The sequence below is a fragment of the Tachysurus fulvidraco genome, chromosome 9, assembly GCF_022655615.1.
Source record: "Tachysurus fulvidraco isolate hzauxx_2018 chromosome 9, HZAU_PFXX_2.0, whole genome shotgun sequence".
Taxonomy (NCBI): Eukaryota; Metazoa; Chordata; class Actinopteri; order Siluriformes; family Bagridae; genus Tachysurus; species Tachysurus fulvidraco.
The window spans coordinates 4,000,910-4,023,020 of record NC_062526.1 but is presented as its reverse complement, the minus strand read 5'-3'; the positions used below and the strand labels follow the sequence as shown (position 1 = coordinate 4,023,020).

The 22,111-nt window shown below is 41.3% G+C and overlaps 1 protein-coding gene across 1 annotated transcript; it reads left to right on the top strand.

Annotated features, from left to right (window-relative positions):
- The first annotated feature begins 150 nt into the window (after nt 1-150).
- On the top strand, nt 151-21,315 carry castor1 (cytosolic arginine sensor for mTORC1 subunit 1). The gene is made up of 9 exons (XM_027162932.2): nt 151-479; nt 7,144-7,214; nt 9,292-9,485; nt 10,736-10,871; nt 10,957-11,080; nt 14,146-14,253; nt 15,027-15,109; nt 15,465-15,559; nt 19,505-21,315. The coding sequence occupies exons 1-9, from the start codon at nt 367-369 to the stop codon at nt 19,571-19,573; spliced, it is 993 nt and encodes a 330-aa protein (XP_027018733.1). The 5' UTR covers nt 151-366; the 3' UTR covers nt 19,574-21,315.
- Nucleotides 21,316-22,111: the final 796 nt, after the last annotated feature.

Sequence of the window (22,111 nt, the reverse complement as noted above, 5' to 3'; positions counted from 1 at the left end):
TCTCTCTCTACTATCTCTATCCCCCAAAAAAAATACAATTATATTATATATATATATCATCATAAGCAAAGAACTAACATGACGCTGTGTTTTTAAGAAGGGGGAAAAAATAGAATTTAAAGTGGGCGTGGCCTCGCTGGCGCGTTACCCATGGGGGCGTGGTTTGTGTGCTCCTTTTTCAACACGGTTCCTGGGTCTCAGCGCGTCTGCTGTAGAACTAAGATGGCTGTTTAAACAAACAAAATCCAGTCTATATTTCGGGAATGCGGAGTTACAAGGGCAGATACGTCCTCAAGGCTGTTTCTGTGGTTGTGGGACTTGATCGCGTGGTGTTTTTCTCTCCTTTTGTCCTACGGAGAAGAAGCGATGGACCTTCACATTCTAGACCATAGAGTGAGAGTAACGTGCATCAGCAGAGATGGGCTGCAGAACTACACCCACCCCCTGATCAAACTAATATTCCTACGGAACAGAACCAGGTGAGGTTGTTGACATCAGGGTTTTTCACCTTCCTGACTCCTTTCCTGTGTTTTGCATGATCTTTACTGCTGGTCCTTCTGAATGTGGCCTTCAGCTTGGTTTGGGTTCCAGATTCTTGGATCTTACACAATCTGTACACAGAACATTCTGATGCCCAGATCCTTGGTTTCCATATACATTCAGTATTAATACCCCATAGATGATAGACTTGAAATGGGACTTTGGTGGGTTACAGATGGGACATTTGGTCTTAGGGATAAGAAATATGTCTTACAGGTGGGACATGTGTGTAGTACGGAGGGGTGTTTGTGTATTACGAGTGGGACATTTGTGCTTTTTTGGTGAAAAGATTTTGCATTTTGGTACATTAGGAGGTTTTGTGCCTTGCAGGTGGGACTGTTTTAGTCTTATGGATGGGACACCTGCGCCTTATAAATGAGACATTTGTCTGTTATGAATTGCATATTTGGTGTGTTACAGAAGGTGGGACATGTGGGACATGTGGCTGGTCACGGGCGGGACATGTGGCTGGTCACGGGCGGGACATGTGGCTGGTCACGGGCGGGACATGTGGCTGGTCACGGGCGGGACATGTGGCTGGTCACGGGCGGGACATGTGGCGAGACGGTTCCATCTGGGGTAATAGGACACAATGACACCCGAAGTGTGTTGCTTATGTCCAGTTTATTCCGTTGTTATGTTTCGGTTGCCGTCACTGCAGAAAACCCCGCTTCACACTGATAGGATGTCAGAAATGGCAATAAGGATTTACTGTAAGTGATTTAAGTTCCTTTCCAAAGGAAACTTTCTAACGACGTCTGTTTCGTACTCATTTTTGCTAATTTGAGCAAACACAATATACACGTACACTAAGCACTGTTATACATGAGAAAGTACCGGTGAACAGAGAGAAGAGCGATACACACCTTCTCTCTCCACCAAAGCTACAACACCACTGCCGCTTGCAGCCGCTCGGCTCCAGACGTCACCTAAACCCGGCCCGATATTATGATATTTTGCGCATGCGCGGTATTGGTGCGGCTTTAGGTGACGTCTCTCAGCTCCCGGTTAACCTCTCGTCCATGGAAAGTCGCACAAACCCGAGAGAAATACACCACAGTAAATAAAATGGAAATAATTTAATGTTCCTTGGGCGGCCCGGTATCATCTGATCCACGGCCCGGGGGTTGGGGACCACTGGACTATAGAAATCAGACAGTTATGCGGTTAAATGGAAACGAACAAAATAAATCGATGTGTTGTAAACCAGCGCACTTGACCGATATGGTGGTGATACTGTAAAGTAAAATTTTTGTAGTTTGTATACTTTAAAGCTGCTTTCTGGTAAGATTTTAGATTCGGTTCTAAGCCCAGTTTAAAAATCCAGAGACAATAATTGAGGAATATGAGGAAAATGCGGTGTTAAAGTAAGAAACCTCGAAATCAATGGCCGTTGGGTCCCTCGAAGAAGTTCACAACCCACTAAACTTGCTGAATGTTTGTGATGCAAATATCTGTGCAAAAGTTCACAATACAGAAGTGTTTTTCGTCTGACGACGCCGATGCTCAGTACCACGCTTGAGCTCATCTTTAACACGAGCATGTCCTGGCATCTGTTAGGACGTCCTGTTGCGCAACACCGGCACAATATTGTCACGGTATTGCTCAGATGATGGATGACTCGAGAAGATGTTGATGAGATGTTCGAGAAGATGCGAAAGTGAACGATTGTAGTCAGCAGAGCGCATCGGAGAAGAGAACAAGAATATACACGGTTATATTATGGTATGCTTTGTACTGTAGAACTTTGGGTTGTGGCTTGGTGGTAGAGCGCAGTTTTCAGGGGAGGGTTGAAGGATCTCTTTCTCACTAGAGTCCTCTGTGGATTTGCGGACGGGGTTCGAGTTCGATCGTCTCCTAGATGTTGTGTAAGAGCGGAATTAGGGTTCAGATTTTAGACGACGAACTGTCCAAACCGCTGGATGTCAAATCAGACATGGTGGAGATGATCACAGACGATGACTTCACTAATTATTTGCTGTGTTTTCTGTGTGTGTGTCATCAGTGACACATTAGGTTCCTTACAGTTTAGCTTCTTTTTCTGCTCTTGGAACAATTGAAGGAACTTGTTTACAGCTGTCTGCTTTCGCCTGAAGACATCTAGCATTAAGGAGACAGGTTAAATGTCTTGTGATTTACGGTGAAGGAGGATTTTCTGGCTAATAGTTGAGACGTTATTGTGGGATATTTTCTGTATAAGTGTGTTAGATGACATTTGCAATTTTTGTTTTTTAGGTGGGAATTCTACTGGTGATTCAGCTTTGCAGGATTTATATGGCTTATGAGTTATTATCAGGAGATCTGTGTGTCATATTTGGGATATTTGCTTCTCATGAGTGGGATCATTTTCATGTCATGTCATGAACGTTTGGCCGTGTGTCTGGAACTTTTTGCATTATGATTGGGAATATTTTAGGGCCTTCTAACACCTGGTCACTTCGTGTGTTTTCTCTGATCCGATAGCTATCTGATTTGTTAAAACTGTTCCATTTACATCAGGCCACATAAATGCGTCTCGGCGAATCGGATATCGATCCGATCTTTCTACTCCCGCCCAAAATGCAAATATATTTTACCTCATTTCCGGGGTAATTGAAATGGAACACGCTTTGATGTATGCGGTTGCTACAAAAAACAGCATTTACTGTTTGCTGCATTTTCGCTGATGGCAGCAGTGCATTTTAAGACCCGACGCGACGCCTGGGTGAAAGATCGGAGCCAGCGCTGGTGGGAAAACATATTTGTTTCTGGCGCGATGCACGACTCGTGAGTCACCTGCAAGTGACGTACTTCCGCTTGGGAGGAGTATAGCGCTGACGTATGTGGCTTGAACAACCACATGCATTTACACCTGTCCAGTTTCATCTGAAACGCGTCTCAGACCACCTCCTGAAGGGGTTCGAACGATCGGATTTATATCCGTCTCAAAAACGTTTCGGAGGGCATTTAGACCTGGTGTTTTTACAGAAAACGCAGGAAGTGTCCACGTGTAAAAAGCCCCCTTATTGATCCAGACAGTTCTTGTATTAGAGATGGGAGATATTTGTGTTGCAAATGTATCACAGGCCTTTTGTGAGCTGTTGTTTAGCTTATACCTTTAGAACCGATATATTTTAATTAATTAATTAATTTAATTTTGTTAGAAGACAAGAAAACCACCTCCTGATGATGCGTCTTGAAGTCGGAAGTACGCTTTCAAGTACCGCAACACTTTGCACTGGTTTCTGCAGCTCCTTCTCACTAATTATGACCGTTTACACTTCATGCAGAAGGAAACCGATGGTGTTGTTTTTTTTGTTTTGTTTATTGTTTCTTTCTTGCAAATTTTCCTATCATAAGCCTGTTATATGCATTGATTTGGCCACAAAACCACCAAACCGTTGTCTTGAATTGGCTTGTTCATGATTTCTGGATGCAGGGTTATTTTTTTTAAGAAGTTTTATTGCATCGATAAAACGCAGCAATTAAACACTCCGTTCATGTCTCCATAACCTTTTTCTGCACTTTCTCCTCATCGTCACGTTAAAGGATGTTTTCTTGTCACTCGGATCGTGCAAAGGACTCGGAGCACTTTGCAGGAAGTGCAGCACTAGGGGCTCTCAGGGGTGAACAGGAAGCGTGAGGGTAGCTAACACAATGCTGTCGCTGTGACTCGGCTCTGCGGGTGGAACTGCATGCTTTCCCTTTTACACTCGGCACTTTTAAACGCCGGCTCTGTTGGATCCGATTCTGCTGATTCGCACTCAAAACAGGATTCAGCTGCTCAGCAGGGGGGGTAAGGGCTCATGGGAGACTCAAAAATGGACAGGTTAATGGCGGATAAGGAAAATTGACACGTTATTTGTACTGATCTGAAACAGCATTTTGTTTCACATTGCTCGTTAGAATCCATCGGATTAATTCATCTTTTAATGAAACACTGATTCTTTAATGGTCTTTAATATTTATTATGATACCTAATCAGTATATGGAAAGGATTTGAGGATTAATAATGATGTTCTTTATAAATATTCAGTATGTAGTCATGTGACACATTTAAGCTTCCTAATAATAATAATAATAATAGTAATAATAATAATAATAGTAATAATAATAAGAATATTTAATCATGTATTTAACATGCATTTAATCCTTTTTTTTATACTATTTGTATTACATAAAAGTGCTAACATTCCTGTTGTGCACAATGAATTATATTTAATGTTCATTCATTCATCTTCTACCGCTTATCCGAACTTCTCGGGTCACGGGGAGCCTGTGCCTATCTCAGGCGTCATGGGGCATCGAGGCAGGATACACCCTGGACGGAGTGCCAACCCATTGCAGGGCACACACACACTCTCATTCACTCACACACACACACACACACACACACACACACACACACACACACACACACACACACACACACACACACACACACACACACTCTCTCTCTCATTCACTCACACACTACGGACAATTTTCCAGAGATGCCAATCAACCTACCATCCATGTCTTTGGACTGGGGGAGGAAACCGGAGTACCCGGAGGAAACCCCCGAGGCACGGGGAGAACATGCAAACTCCACACACACACACAAGGCGGAGGGGGGAATCGAACCCCAGACCCTGGTGTGAGGTGAACGTGCTATCCGCTAAGCCACCGTGCCCCTATATTTAATGTTGTTGGTTTTAAATAAAAAACCTGTTCAGCAAGGCCTTTTTTTGAGCATCACGTAACAGGATGATAACAATAATAATTCGCCTTCATTTCAAGTCAAAAATGTATACAACAAAATTTAACGATATTTTCCGTAACAAATCAAAACAGAAAAAATGGCTTTTTTTCTCTTAATAATAATAATAATAATAATAATAATAATAATAAAAATTATTATTATTATTATTGATTATATATTTTCTCTTTTCTGATGTTTTGCTGCTCCACAATCATGCAGTTAAAATAGTATTAAAAAAATGAAGTAGAAAACCATCGACTGTTCAGTTCTACTTGTCGTTTTCCGTCATCGTGCCTGAATCTAATAGCCAAATAGCTGTGCTGGAATAAAGATGTGGAGTTTGCATGTTCTCCCCGTGCCTCGGGGGTTCCCTCCGGGTACTCCGGTTTCCTCCCCCTGTCCAAAGACATGCATGGTAGGTTGATTGGCATCTCTGGAAAATTGTCCGTAGTGTGTGAGTGTGTGTGAGTGAATGAGAGTGTGTGTGTGTGCCCTGTGATGGGTTGGCACTCCGTCCAGGGTGTATCCTGCCTCGATGCCCGATGACGCCTGAGATAGGCACAGGCTCCCCGTGACCAGAGGTAGTTCGGATAAGCGGTAGAAAATATAAAATAATTTACTATAATCTATGTTTTAGAGTCTAGTAAGCTGTTTATGTATTTCAGGAATATAGTTTTTGTTTTTTTTATCTAAAAATGTACACTTTAATTCTGTAAAAGGTGTGTGTGTGTGTGTGTGTGTGTGTGTGTGTGTGTGTGTGTGTGTGTGTGTGTGTGTGTGTGTGTGTGTGTGTGTGTGTGTGTGTGTGCGTGTGCGTGCGTGTGCATGTGTGTGAGAGAACCAAAATTTAATAACGTGACCGGCTTAATCGTGTCTTGTACCACTGTTTATCCCAGTAATAACCAAGCTTTTAACAGATATGTCACTTACCCCTTTTTTCTTAATATAGTTCCGAATATAAAAAAAATTCAATGTCTCATATATTTAAATTTCAATTGTATTTATTGTTTGTACAACAAACACAAACAAACACCTTTGTCATTTCCATTCTTTCTTTATTTCACTTCACATTTCAGTTCACTGATAAGTAAAGTTTTGCTAACTTTGCCGAGTTCAGCTCTTGCCCCCCTGAATGTAGACGTGGTTCAGCCCAAATGGATCTGACACAATGGACCTGAATAAATTAGAGCAGGTTTTTTTTTTTTCAGTTTAACTGCTTTCCTTTGAAGAATTTGGGTCAAGGCCTGAGATGATGTAAGCGTGCACATGCGCACACACACACACGCACACAGTCTCACACACACATACACTCACTGGCGCGCACACACACACACACACTGTCTCACACAGTCTCACACACACACACACACACACACTGTCTCACACACACACACACACACACAGTCTCACACACACAGTCTCACACACACATACATCCACCGGCACACACACACTGTCTCTCACACACACACACACACACACACACACACGCACACAGTCTCACACACACACTCTCACACACACATACACACATGCACACTGTCCATCTCCCCTTGTTGTCCTTGAATGTTGGTCCAATGATAAGATGCTTTTCTTATTAGTTCTCCAACACAGCAATAGTTGGACTGTCTTCATCTCTTAAAGACAGCACATGAATTCAGAATAGTGTAAATCCGTGTGTCCATGTGTCCATGTGTCCGTGTGTCCATGTGTCCGTGTATCCAAGCAGCAATCTGTCATTATTTTGGATTAGTCACACAGTGTCTGATCTGGGACTTCTTATCTCTCTCTCTCTCTCTCTCTCTTGTTTTCTCTCTCTCTCGTGCTCTCTTTCTTTCTCTTTCTCTTGCATTCACGCTTGTTCTCTTTTTTTTTTTTTTTAGATGCAAATTCTTCAGTCTGACCGAAACGCCAGAAAATTACACTGTTGTCCTCGACGAGGAAGGATTTAAAGGTAACTCACCTCGCTCCTCTTCATTTCTAATGATTTATACGTATATCTTTTGCTTTTTATTTTTTTCCCTTAAACTGACTTTATCAAGATCTAAAATTTGTACAGAGACAAATAAGTGTGTCTGTCTGTGTGTACTTATTTACATTGCTAGCATGATATAAATCAATAATAGCTAGTGTTGTAAACCAATAGTAAAATTGCTTTTGGTTAAAAACAACATCGGTACACATGTTCATTACAGATAACGGTCAAAAGCTTCAGTTAAAACTTATGGGTGTAATAGTTAACCTGGTGTTAGCTCTCATGCTAGTGACCCTGATCTCCTAGATTACACAGTACAGTAGTTATAGCAGTGTTTCATCAGTTGTAGTGCAGGGCATTTAAATGAGTCTAATATTTGAATAGATGTATAATAAATTTTTATTGATGGGCTCTGTGAAATTTATTTTACAGTTAATAGTCATTTGATGCAAAAGAAACCGCTACTGCATGGAGACACAACTTCTCTGAGGCCTTGAGACCTCAGAGGCCGACGATTTACCGGCTAGCTTGTAACCATTATGTCATATAAAAGCAATTAAAGGCTAAATGACTGTGGAAACACCATAAATGTACAGTTAATGTCAATATTTACCTCAGATATTGTGGTAGATTACTAAGAAAATGCTCAGAAATTACACCTATCAGCAAACAAAGCTGAATCATACTGAAAAAACATCACGTCGTGTGAAGGCCGAGCTATAAAAACGTTCGGCCATGAACGCGAACGCGCTGAACAGGCGTTACGCAAATGTTAGCTAACTCGTTAGCGCTCGACCTATTAAATAACATTAAATAGCTTGTATTTTAAGGCTGCTGGTTACTGTAAGTGGTAGCATTTTTAGCTAAGTTAATTATTTACAAGTGTACAAGCTGTGATGTGTTCATAGCTGGCTAGCTCAGTTAATGTTGCTAAAAATGGCTGTGTTAATTCTGTTACACTCGTGCTGGGGGTTTAATAATTGCCTATGCTTGGGAATTTTCTTCATCTTTTTCACTAAAACTTTCACTCACTGAGAGAAATGTTTCCACTGTTAGCTGTTAGCACACCAAGTACTGTTTAGTATGTAGGCTTAATATTATTATTTTGTTTTGAGGCACTGGAAAACTGTAAAAGATTTCCTGATCTTCTGAACTGACCTAAAGAGTACACACCAGTAGCCAAAACTTATTTCATTACTGTTTGCATATGCAGGAATAAAAATAGCGTAACTGCCATAAACCTGGCTATGTCTGGTTCGTGGATGAAGTTACAGTCAAGCTCCTGTAACTGTTAGTGTTAGCATGAAGCCGGTATACAATTTTAGGCATGTTCGAGTAGGATTATGCTATATAAATCCTGAAAGTTATTACATGCACTGTATGGCCACTTTAATAGAAACACCTGCTATCCAATCACACTTGTAGACATGGGTCAAGAGCTTTAGTTCCTTTTTACATCAGAGATCAACAAGGGATCAAGGTGATTTTTGTGGTTTTTTTGAGAGTGGGTGTTTTACCACTCGGTACAGCCGCGGTGCACAGAATAGCATCTCAGAACACTCAATGTTTCATTTAGTTCGTTCGATTCAGTGAGATCGGTATTCCTCAAAAAATTTGGGTTTTTGATTCTTCCCAAAAAAATGTGTATTTTTGTATCGATAAACACCTCTGTATAGATTGGCACAGCCATACGGTGGCGTCTCTCGCCCTCTTATCACGTCCTGTAAGGAACATCAGCAATCAATCTCTTGCAATCTGCATTTTTTTTAACTGTTCGGTTAGCTGTAGCAACCTCCTGTGGTTGTCTCGAAACTTTCTGAGAAATGTTTGAAAGATCTACAATAGTAGATAGAGACCAGAGGAAAGTTGCAGCAATCTGATGAGATCTGCTCAGTGATAATATATGCACTTTTGGTTTTTCCTCGTAATTTATGAAAAGCATCAGCGTTTTTTTTTTTTTTTTTTTTTTTTTTTTCTTTTCTTCAGCAGTAATTTACCTCCTTTCATGTTATTGCCTCACCTTACACGATTTTGCCTTTGCCCTTGTTCCCTCCAGATCTTCCCGCCTCTGAGCACCTGCAGGTGGAATGCTCTACCTGGCTGCCTCTCAACGTCGTGTCCAATGGCAACGCCTCCAGCAGCTCTCAGGCCGTGGGTGTCACCAAAATCGCCAAGTCTGTCATCGCCCCACTGGCTGAACAACACGTGTCCGTCTTCATGCTCTCCACATATCAGACAGACTTCATCCTGGTAAGTAAGTGGATCCTCGATTAGACGTTCTCGTCAGATGTCATGTCCCAAAAACCCTTCATAACTGTTTTTCCATTTCGATGTCATTAGCATGAACGATAGCTGGGAATTTTTTTTAGTCTCCTCGTAATTTCATTAAATTTCACTTGTTTACATGTCTGATTCATTTCTACAGCTAATATTGTGATTTTTATTTAACTAGCATGACTGACCACGTCACCTAATAACATCCATCGTCTATTACGAAATACTAGATTTTTTTCCATACACAAGGGGAAGACGGTATTGATGCAGTACTGACACCTGAAAATGAACCGAACACCAGTAAACCACCGGTTTCCGTTTGTCATTAAAATGTAGTGACGAGGTTGTCCTAGTGAACCTAAATGTTTCCTGACACGGTTGATGGTGTGTAAGGTGCTGACAGCAGCAGCTAAAACCTGAGCGGTTAAAAGGGTGGAGGCGCTGTCTGAGTCAGCATGCTGTACTTTTTATACATGATCTATTAACAAAATGCTTTCGAGGTTAAAATTGTGGGACTTTTTTTTTTACTTCAACTTGAAGATTATCGCAGCACGATTGTTTAATTATAGTACACAAAATAATATTCTTGTGTACATTGTCCTTCGAATGATAAAGTACCTATTTATCACATGTAATTTGTTGGATGGATGGAAGGATGGATGGTCAGCAGAGAGGTGGATGGTAAGATGAAAGCTAGATAGATGGATGGATGGATAAAAGGATGGATGGATGGTCAGCAGATAGATGGGTGGATAGATAGTTGTGTAGTTGGATGGGCAGGCAGGTGGTAAGATGGATGGGGAGGAAGACGGATGGATGGATGGATATACGTGTAGACAGATGGGCAGGCTGTATATGTATATGGGCAGATATGTAGATGGAGGAAAAGGAAGGTGGTAAGAGATAGATGGATGTGTAGATAGATGGGCAGGCAGATTGTAAGATGGATGGGTGTTAAAACGGACGAGCAAGTAGGTGGTACGATGAATTGATGCATGGATAAGATGGATAAATTGGATAGTAAGATTAGTGGATGATTAAACTAACAGAAGGATGCAGATTGTCGATTGGACGACTGGATCGATCGATTTGATTAATGTATGGATTAATGAATAAAAGGATACAGGAGCGAGAAAGAAACAGACAAAGCCAAAAAAAAATGACCTAAAATACCAATAATAATTTATCCGTGATGCGCACATGTGTGTGTGTGTGTGGTTGCTCAGGTGCGAGAGAAAGACCTGTCGGTGGTGATCGACACCCTGGCTGAAGAGTTTAACATCTTCCAGGAGGTGGATGGAGAGTCAATACCAGTGCACAGCCAGGATGTGAATAACGGCCTTCAGGGGAACGAAAGAGAGGGTGAGGCTGAGCTAACACGAACTTCTGCAAACACATGACTCCAATATGTAGCACTAAGAGTGTGTGTGTGTGTGTGTGCTTCCAGTTCCTGGTTCTACATTACACCCAGTATTGATCCCAAAGAACCAGTTCTGTGTGATGAGTTTGGATCCTGACACGCTGCCAGGCATTGCCACCACGCTCATGGATGTCCTCTTCTATTCCAACAGGTTTGCTGCTTTTAAGATTAATATACAGAAATAAAAACAGCACATGAGTGCATACAGGTTTGAGTCAATGTAAGCTTAAATGACAAAAAAAAATCCTCCAAAAAAGAAGAATTCCTGTCCGGTTAGTTCATGTAAGCTAGCTGACTAACAAGTCCTATAAAATGCATCTATATTAATGAAATGGGAAGAAGAAAAGAATCAGCGTTCGTGTATATGAATGTAATTTTTTTTTTAATTTATGGCAACAGACTTATGGCATTTATCTATCACCCTGTTTAGATATTAATGAGACTAGACTGAAGAGTTTTGAACTTGTAAGATTGAGGAAATGGATAATATTTCAGTCACACCTCTTATCAGATGCTAACCGATAAAGGAAGGGCTGGTTTGTGTGACAGCTGTCGTGTGTGAGCGTGTGTATATGTGTGTAAAACCCAGCAAAGTACTCCATTACCCCTTTTCCACCAAAAAGAACCGGGTGCTGGTTCAGAGCTGGTGCTGGTTCAAAGTTGGTTCCACTGGAGAACCTTCTAAGAACCGGTTTGCCTTTCCACCGGCTAGAGAGCATCACAGCGCCGAGTGTGACGTCACTGTATACGTGTCACGTTACACAGCGACGTTAGCGCAGCAGCGACAAACACAAACACACATCAACGATGGCGGATGTTGCTTTACTGTTAATGCTCATGGCTTTGTGAACCTACATCGGCATCCAAACGCGGCGAATCCGACGTGTACGTGCGGCTCCGTGTAATCTGTATAAACGGAGGTTGTAATCAAGAAAGTACATAACGTTATTTTATCATTAACACAGAAAAAAGTTAGCATTAGCATGTAGCTACCTACTATCATGTGTGCTGATAATTGATCATATAAAGTAAAAATGTATTAAACATTAGTATACTTAAGGTACAGCGCTAACAGTAGCCCCACCCACAGCCCCGCCCACAGCTACTGACAGAAGCGGTTCTTAAGTCTAGACCAGCAACGTTTTGGTGCTACTTAAGAACCACTTTTACTGGTTCAGAGCCGGTGCTTTGGTCATCGAAAAAGAAAGAACCGGTTCTAAATTAGGCACAGAAACAGCACTCAAACTGCCTCGGTGGAAAAGGGCCACATGACCTCCATGTTTTATTATTAAAAAAAAAAGTAGGGCAGCTATACCCAGGATGATGATGATGTATGTTTTTATGACTAAGCTCTGACTAAGCTGACGTTACAGAAACCCACACAATTCAGCATTATATCATCTGAATGCGGGAATGTGAGCTGGTCTAAAAATGTTCTGGTTCTCTGGAATTACTTTGAATACAGTAAATGTTTTGAATCATTAGGAGGAATCGCTCTGTTTTAGTATTCTGCCATAGCAACCTTTCTGTGACCACTAACTATCTTCATTCATTCATTCATCTTCTACCGCTTATCCGAACTTCTCAGGCGTCATCGGGCATCGAGGCAGGATACACCCTGGACGGAGTGCCAACCCATCACAGGGCACACACACACTCTCATTCATTCACACACACACACACACTACGGACAATTTTCCAGAGATGCCAATCAACCTACCATGCATGTCTTTGGGCCGGGGGAGGAAACCGGAGTACCCGGAGGAAACCCCCGAGGCACTTGGAGAACATGCAAACTCCACACACACAAGGCGGAGGCGGGAATCGAACCCCCAACCCTGAAGGTGTGACGCGAACATGCTAACCATTTTTACCAATTTTACATGTTTACAGATCGATATGGATGAAGCTCGGGGAGACGAGAAGTATGAGACGGCCACATCGGAAGGATTTTGGCTACGATTGGATTTTTTGCTAAATTTACTGGCCAGAAATCTGTAGTATAGTAAAAACCTGATCATCGCAGCTATATAAGCTTGTTGGACATTCCATTGTAAGCCCATCAGCATTAAAGGTGGGGTGCACGAGAAATGCTTCAGAAAACCGAGTCGGGCCGACTAACAAAACAAACGTGTAGCCAATGAGCAGAAAGGGGCGTGTCTTGTCAATATGCGGCGGAGAGAGTGTACAGTACGCATGTCTGCCATTTACTGAAAGCGATTGAAACATCGACACGGCAGATACCCGCCGTTACCTCTGCCTCGGGTCCTAGGTGTTGAACGTCGTCTTCCGCGTGAAACCTTTCACGGTACAACACACAGTACTACAAAAACACATCTGTATTACCATAGTATTACTCATTGTGTCCGTTTATTGATAAAAATCTACCCTCGGCCAGCTGCCCCAGCAGGCTCATAATAGTTGCCTGGGTTACGTATGTATATGTGGGGCATTTGGGTTAGGGGCGTGTTTGTTTTGGTTTTTTCAAATGTCAACATTGGCTTCCAAACATCGTGCACCTCACCTTTAATAAGGATCCTTTACAATAGCCTTTACTCTTCTGATGAGGCTTTGCATTAGATCTTTAAATGTGTTGGGTCCATTTACTCAAATGAGCCTTTAGGAGGTCCAGTTGATCCAGTAGGTGATTGAGGTCCAGCCTACTTGACATGTTGTACTCCAAACTTGGAATTGTTGCTTCTAGAAGCTTTAATCTATCAACTACTAAAATTACACAATCTATATCATACATATCTGTATACAGTCTATGTTATTTTTATCTGCAAGGCCGTTCTTTTTAATTTTATAACACCATGCCTCCGTTTATTTCTCTCTCACATCCTTTATTCCGGTTGCGTGGGTCGATGTCTGTTGTGTTTTCATTCAGAATTTCATGCATCACTTCCTTTTTTTTGGTTGAAAAAACTAAAATAATAAACCTGAGGTGATCGGGGGAGGGGCAGCCTGATCTGTTGTGGGGGAAAATGCTAGCAAGGCTAATCAAAGAGAAGCAGCGCAAATCCTCATAGATTATTGTTCTATCTTTTTATAAGGATTTTTTTTTTTTAAGTTTGAATTTGAAGCCCGAAAGTACATTTCCGTATCATTGCTAACAGTATCGCAAATCTTGAATACTACAGAAGCTAAAGGCAATATAGATATAGACTGCTTTTGTGTGTTAACCGTGTGGTGTGTTTTTTCTTTTTATGCCTGCAGTCCTAAAGAAGATGCCAATGTCACTGCTGATCTGGAGTGCAAGTTTTTCTCCTTCTCTCTGATCGATGGCTACGTCTCGCTGGTAATGGATGCAGAAGCACAGCGAAAGTAAGTCCCACGCTGCTGTGCACGCTGTACTCCACTGATGTGTATTAAAGGCGTAAAAATACACACTTCTAACACACACAGAGGAAAACGAAGCACCCACATTTGCATCTATGAGGTGATTGGCTAGTGTTGCTGTGATGGACGTGTCCAGTTTCCCCAGTTTCCTCCTTTAGTCCAATGACATATATTGTAGGCTAACAGGCATCTCAAAATGATCTGCAGTGTGTGAATAAGGTATGTGTGATGCTGAATATGTTTGTTTTTTTCTGTGTGTGTGTGTCTGTGTCTGTGTGTGTGTGTGTCTGTGTGTGTGTGTGTCTGTGTGTGTGTGTGTCTGTGTGTGTGTGTGTCTGTGTGTGTGTGTCTGTGTGTGTGTGTCTGTGTGTGTGTGTGTCTGTGTGTGTGTGTCTGTGTGTGTGTGTCTGTGTGTGTGTGTCTGTGTGTGTGTGTCTGTGTGTGTGTGTCTGTGTGTGTGTGTCTGTGTGTGTGTGTCTGTGTGTGTGTGTCTGTCTGTGTGTGTGTCTGTGTGTGTGTGTGTGTGTGTGTGTGTGTGTCTGTGTGTCTGTGTGTCTGTGTGTCTGTGTGTCTGTGTGTCTGTGTGTGTGTGTGTCTGTGTGTGTGTGTGTCTGTGTCTGTGTGTGTGTGTGTCTGTGTGTCTGTCTGTGTCTGTCTGTCTGTCTGTGTCTGTGTGTCTGTATGTGTGTCTGTATGTGTGTCTGTGTGTGTGTGTCTGTGTGTGTGTGTCTGTGTGTGTGTCTGTGTGTGTGTTTCAGATTCCCAGCAGATCTGCTGTTCACCAGCTCGTCCGGCGAGCTCTGGAGGATGGTGAGGATCGGTGGGCAGCCGCTCGGTTTCGGTGAGACCGAATTTGGAATATATGACTTGAACACTTGCTTTTTTTTATATTTATTTATTCCAGGAATTTCTTAACCACGTTAAAAAGACTCGTTCACGCTGCGACGGAACATCCTAAAAACCCACATACGCAGAGCTGAGCAAATAATCAGCTGAGTAATAAAAGGATGCTGCTGAACTTTGTCCCCGAAGCTCAGCACCAAACACTGGCTTCTGTTTCATATTCATTAGATTTCTAGTTCTGAGTAACTCTATAACAGACTGGAGAGATGCGTTAGCACAGATAGTTTCATGTATAATTAACGATTGACTGCTATCTTTCACTTTCTCTCTGTCTCTCACTTTTTCCTGATCAGATGAGTGTGGGATTGTAGCGCAGATCTCTCAGCCCCTAGCAGACTGCGATATCTCAGCTTATTATATCAGTACGTTCAGTTTCGACCATGCCTTGGTGAGTCAACTTTTTGCTGTATTAAAAAAACCTCTTTCAGTCTCGCACCTATAGAGAAACTGCTAGCATTTGTAAAGCATCTCTATTTACCCGACCTTTACACTTACAAATCCGTATTTGTACCCTTATAGTTTTGGAATCTGTCCATCGTTTATGGCTCAAATGGTCTTAAGGCTCGGGGTTATTGATTGAATGATTTAGGGTTCAAGCCCCAGCGCTGCCAAGCTGCCACTGTTGGGGCCTTAAAGAAGGTCCTTAACCCTCCCTGCTCCAGGGGTGCTGTATCATAGCTACCCCTGTGCTCCTACCCCAACCTCCTCAGTCAGGATATGCGAAGAAAAGCATTCCACTGTGCTGTAATATATACATATATTGGTATATATATCTAATTCATTTACAGTTGAGTGCAAAAGTTTGTATACCCATTTACAACAAAGAAATTTGAATACCGAACTAAATGAATAGAAGATAATAATTTGAACATTTTAATAAGTAAATATAATCCATGAAAGTATTAGTGTTGAAGATTTCACCGATTAATATAAAATGAACCAAAGAACTCGTATAAAAGTTTGACACTAATTTCACCTTTTAGTGGGGGAAAGAAAAAAAAAAGCTTCAACTAAACCACCTTAAAAACTCACGACAGATTAGCAGAAGTGTCACGCTCTTCCGTAACGGAATTAGATGAAGGGGACGATATAAAATCTTTTGGTTTTCGTGGTTACGATTAGTCACTTCTAATGCAGAAGCTTTTTTTTTTTCTTTTTTCTTTCTTTCCCAAACCAGTTAAACCAATAAAACACCCCACAGAGCATGAGACTGCGATTCTGTGCTACACGAGACTCTGAGTGGCCTAGCCGTGATTGAAATAATGTATAAATGTATTTAAAACCCGTACACTCCGATACGGTGCGACACTCTAATCTCTCCACAACCGAGTAAAGATCTCTACAGACTTTTTTACTCGCACTCGGGATCATGGGCAGCTCAACAGAATTTCATGAGAAAATTACTAAAGCGTACGATCGTAATAGATAGCCGAGCGCACCGACACCATGACGGTAAAGAGGAAATCTAGCAGATCTAGCAGTACACATGAATATATAATAATAAAAACTGAAACGCTACGATAATTTATTATGGCACAGGGGCTCCTTTTGTTCCCGTACAGCATCGGATTGGTCTCGAGATGGACGGATACAAGTCCTGCACGGTGGGCAGAGACATTTTCACCCATTTCTCTTGCAGAAGACTGGCCAGGGTATTATGTGATGCTGGTGGGGGAAATCACTATCACTCCTCCAAATCAGACCCAAAAACCCACAAAGCACAACCAAAGTGGCTCAATAATATTCCGATCTAGTGAATGTACAGCTCATGGGAGCTGGAGCTGTTTAGCCTCACGTCACTGTCACCAACTGTGTTGTTTTGCTGCATTATCCTCTTGTTACTTGGCACCAGCTTCAGGGTACAACGTTTGATGTTTTGGTGCCTTGCTCAAGGGCACTTCAGTCGTGACCGGGTCGAGACTCGAACCCACAACCTTAGGGTTAGGAGTCAAACTCTCTAACCATTAGGCCATGACTTCCACCCCTGTGCTTCACTCTGTAGTACCAGTCCAGGTGCCTAAATTATTTAAGTTTTCTCTATGCTGAAACTGGACTTGGGCAAGACAGTGAAGGTGGGCTACTCAGAAACCATCACGTGGTTCACCAGCCCATAGCCCAAGATTTCAGCTACTGGCACCATTGGCACGAGTGAGCTGTAGCAGCCTGAATATCAATATTGACCCTCTGGATCTCCTGTTTTGGTGGATTTGAGGTACATGTTTGATTCCACAGTGAGTTGAGCTGCAGTGTCAACACTTAATCGTGTTAGATGTAGTCCAGCGTCTTTCGTGCTCGTATGCCCGACATGTCCCTGGATGCCATGGCTCTGCATACACCTGCAAAGACCTGGTCCTGCTCTGCTCACAGATGTACCAGATGAACTCTGATATGCTGTATCTCCCATTATGTTGTTTGGATTGCAGTATTTTATTGTCCAACCTCTTTAAGTAACCCTTAATAACACATTGGTACACACTGGCAGGTTATAATTACTAACATTAAAAGAGAAACAAATAAACGGCATGGTTTCCCTGGTTATGCTTTGTGGACACCACTTGAAGGAACTGTAGAGGGACGTTGAATGTACAAACAAACAAATGCAGAAATCTACCTTTTAAGTTTATAGTCAAGTTAAGAAGTCAAGAAGCTTTTATCGTCACTTCAACCATATATAGCTGTTGCAGTACACAGCGACATGAGACAACGTTTCTCCAGGTTCAGGGTGCTACATAAAACAAAGACAGGGCTAAGGACATGTCAGTAGTCTTAAGCACTATTCGGACTGGATTAGTTTTACGTGGGGACGAGGAATAATGCAATTTTACCTCAGGACGTCCGTAATATTAATTGGCCAATTCGCACGGGACAAGACATCTCAGTAAAACTCGCAGAAGTGGGAGGGGTAACCTCCTTGTCGTCATGTGCGTATGACGTTGCTTCATTAGTCATTACTACATTAGTCCTATTCGGACTGGATTAGTTTTATGTGGGGACGTGGGGGTAAAGTGATTATTACTAGAGCTTCTCTGTGATTTTAGTACCGTCCGAATGCGCCATCTCGGTAATCATTACGGACAATGTCAGTAAAGATTACGGCGACTTTTACCTTCTGTAAAAAGGTCCTGAAAAATTACCTCAGGTAATACTAATCCCGTCCGAATAGACCCGCTGTAAATATGTACGGTAAAATTTCGTCATTTCCTGTTTAAAAGTAGTTTTTGGCGTGTTTTGCAAGCATGGAGGCGCCATGTAGTCTGTTTGCGCACGTGATAACAGGAAGCGACGTCATACGCACATGACGACAAGGAGGTTACTGTGGTGCGTAAAGCGAGTTACCCCTCCCACTTCTGCGAGTTTTACTGAGATGTCTTGTCCCGTGCGAATTGGCCAATTAATATTACAGACGTCCTGAGGTAAAATTGCATTACTCCACGTCCCCACGTAGAACTAGTCCCGTCCGAATAGTGGTATTGTCCATAATGATTACCGAGATGGCACATTCGGACGGGACTAAAATCACCGAGAAGCTCTGGTAACAATTACTTTACCCCCACGTCCCCACGTAAAACTAATCCCGTCCGAATAGGGCTATTGTCCGTAATGATTACCGAGATGGCACATTCGGACGGGACTAAAATCACAGAGAAGCTCTGGTAATAATTACTTTACCCCCACGTCCCCACGTAAAACTAATCCCGTCCGAATAGGGCTATTGTCCGTAATGATTACCGAGATGGCACATTCGGACGGGACTAAAATCACAGAGAAGCTCTGGTAATAATTACTTTACCCCCACGTCCCCACGTAAAACTAATCCTGTCCGAATAGTGCTTAAGCCACATAAAGTGCAACCTGTTGCAAACAGTGCAGGACAAGGCAGACCAGACACTGCAGGACAAAAGACAGTGTAGACAAAACGTTAAAACGTGGACAATACAAAAAATACAATACACAAAAGACAATAAACAGTAACAGAAACAGCGCCGACCCACCAGTGTATATACTGTATGTGAATACTGAATGTTCAAACAATATTTCGTGCAGTAACATTAGAATGAACACAGTTTCTTAGCAGCAGGTCCTTGGGATAATATACTGTATAGAATTGTGCAAAAAACAGGATATGACTGAAATATTGTATAGTATGTGCGAAATGGCTGAGATATTGTACAATATGTGCAAAAACGGCTGAAAAAAAAAACATTTCCATAGAATAGACAGGAATGCAATATATAGAATATACAGTAGAAAACCATTACAGTATAATCCTGTTATAAACCCATGTCAAGAGGAATTTTAAGCAGCCCTTTTGATGAACATTTCTCACCTTCAGGTGCCAGAAGAGGACATAGTGAGGGTTACAGACATGCTTCAAGATCAGAGGAAAGGCACCGGATGTTGATGCAATCCTCTGCGTTCACACTACAGGACCAGCCGGAACAGCATTAACACACACAGTGTTGCAGTGACCACTGGAAGTGTTTTGATGGAGTTTATAAGCTAGGATTGGCTCACAAGAGCGAGAGAGCTCAAGGTCCAGTCACAGATCAGGCAAAGTGCTTTGTTTCTTTCTTTCTTTCTTTTTTTTTTTTTTTTTTTTTTGCGAATTGCACATAATAAACTTTTACGTTGTAGAATTGTTTGTTCGACCAAATTAACTGTAATACCGCAAGGTCTTACAAGATTATCGGTGCAGATTTATTTATTTTTTTTAACTTTGGAAGCCCATTTCTGCCAGGTGGGTCATTTATTTGTTATTTATTTATTTAATTTTTAATTTTATTTTAATTTTTTTTGGCAGCAGAAGAACCAGTTTCAAAAATTTTCACTTGTCATTCCAAAAATCGGACCAATTATCTCGAATCGTTGACGGATCTCAAAATTACCGACGCATTCTCTTAGAATTGATAATTTTTCTTAAATTCTTATGGCCGAATTTAACATTCATTAGAATTTCTTTTAATCTGAATTAAAATGGATTTATCTCCAAATTATAGCTGATTTAAAATAAAAAGCTCAGAAATCCAACATCACCATTTTGACCTTTCGCTAATATTCTAAATTCCTGTCTCAAAAAAGAAATACTAAATCAGGGTCTTGTCAAAAAGTCTGAACATAATTCAGAATTTTTTATTTATTTATTTTTGTTTTTTTATTTTATTTAGACGATGATTAAGTCAGATTACTGAGATGTCAAAGTTTGAGGTAACAAGTCAAAAATTCAACATGATGCTGTTGCCAATAATAACATCGGTAATAATAAAATAAATAATAAATAAAAGCCTATTTCTTTTTGACCTGGCACAAGTTGGCCTCCACTGATTCGATGTAATCTGTGGATCAGCAAATTTATTTATTTATTTTTTTTAGCACCACGTAAAAACACTATCAGTGTTTGACGTTTTCAGTATTGTTGCCGTTTATTTAGCACTACTCCAGACTAACATTTGGTTTGAAATGTAGCATCAACTTTCAGATTTCTGGGAGAAAAAGAAAAAGAAATAAAAAGTTACTGAAAACCTTTGTTCGAAATGAGCGTAAGAAACTCATGCCTTCTTTATTGTTTTAATTTTTATTTTTTTTTTTCTAATCCTAGTGAATATTTCAGTCTTGTTTTATTAACCGTATCGTTTGGGAGAAAATGGTTAAAAGTATTTCAAATGTATTTTAGTTTTAAGAAAGCAGGAAGTGGGATTTTTGCCCCCGTCTTCACCTGCGATGGACTTTTTCCTGGTTCGGTTGTTTTTTTGGGGTGAGACGTTAACGATATATTTGTGAAGCTACATGTGACGTTCACTGTGTTCACTTCGATCTTTGATTCGTTAGTGTCATTCTTCCCGATCTCCATGTCAGTATATAAATATGCATAAAACACCATTTTTTATAATGGTTTAGACAATTAACCATATAAAAGCACACCAGCCTAAAGCCTTTATGTAAGCAATTAAAAATTATCTACACATTATCTACGTATCTACACAACCGCTATTGGGTTGTTGGTCGGGTTTCGACGTTCGCGGCCGACGTTCACGGCCTTTAAGTCGATGATGTAAAACCAGGACGGATTTTGTCGTCCAGGTCCGTTGATGATGCGCGATTCTGGATGTGTATTATAATAAACCTTTGATTGAATTAACCAGTGAATTGCAAAATCTGTCTCTTTTATTATGTGCACTGAAGAAGGGGCAATGTTGACCTCATGTGAAAATAACATCGGGTTCTTTATTTAACCGGACGAACGAAACGAATGAATTTCTGCCTTCAAGCTGGATATAAAAATAACCCGCTTTCGGTTCGAGACGTGTATTTTTCTCGCTGGAAAATAGTGTTAATTTTGTCACCTATTTTTAATTTAGTCTTAGTCTTGTGCCAAATTTCCTTGTTAGTTTTAGTCATATTTAGTCATTCACATATGTTTTTTTGTAAGTCGAGATTTAGTCAACTGAAGGTCTTGTCGTTTTAGTCAAAAGAAAACTCAAGGTATCTTAGTCAAGTTTTAGTCAACAAAGTCTTTCAATTTTAGTCTAGTTTTAGTCAAAAAAGTTGTAGTCTTTTTTAAAATAACACATTAATGCTGATTAATGAAAAGCTTAAGATCAAAACTGTACACAGTATAGTACAGACCAAAAGTTTGGACACACCACCTTTTCAACAGGACAAAGACCCCAAACACACCTCCAGGCTGTGTAAGGGCTATTTGACCATGAAGGAGAGTGATGGGGTGCTGCACCAGATGACCTGGCCTCCACAGTCACCGGACCTGAACCCGATCGAGATGGTTTGGGGTGAGCTGGACCGCAGAGTGAAGGCAAAAGGGCCAACAAGTGCTAAGCATCTCTGGGAACTCCTTCAAGACTGTTGGAAGACCATTTCAGGTGACGACCTCTTGAAGCTCATCAAGAGAATGCCAAGAGTGTGCAAAGCAGTAATCAGAGCAAAA

What these genes read in the sequence shown, in the direction of transcription:
- castor1 (XM_027162932.2), top strand. Translation starts at nt 367, where the DNA reads ATGGACCTTCACATTCTAGACCATAGAGTGAGAGTAACGTGCATCAGC. An exon ending in ATCAGACAGACTTCATCCTG is followed by an intron (nt 9,486 to 10,735) that starts GTAAGTAAGTGG and finishes GTGGTTGCTCAG; the next exon opens with GTGCGAGAGAAAGACCTGTC. An exon ending in TGGGCAGCCGCTCGGTTTCG is followed by an intron (nt 15,110 to 15,464) that starts GTGAGACCGAAT and finishes TTTCCTGATCAG; the next exon opens with ATGAGTGTGGGATTGTAGCG.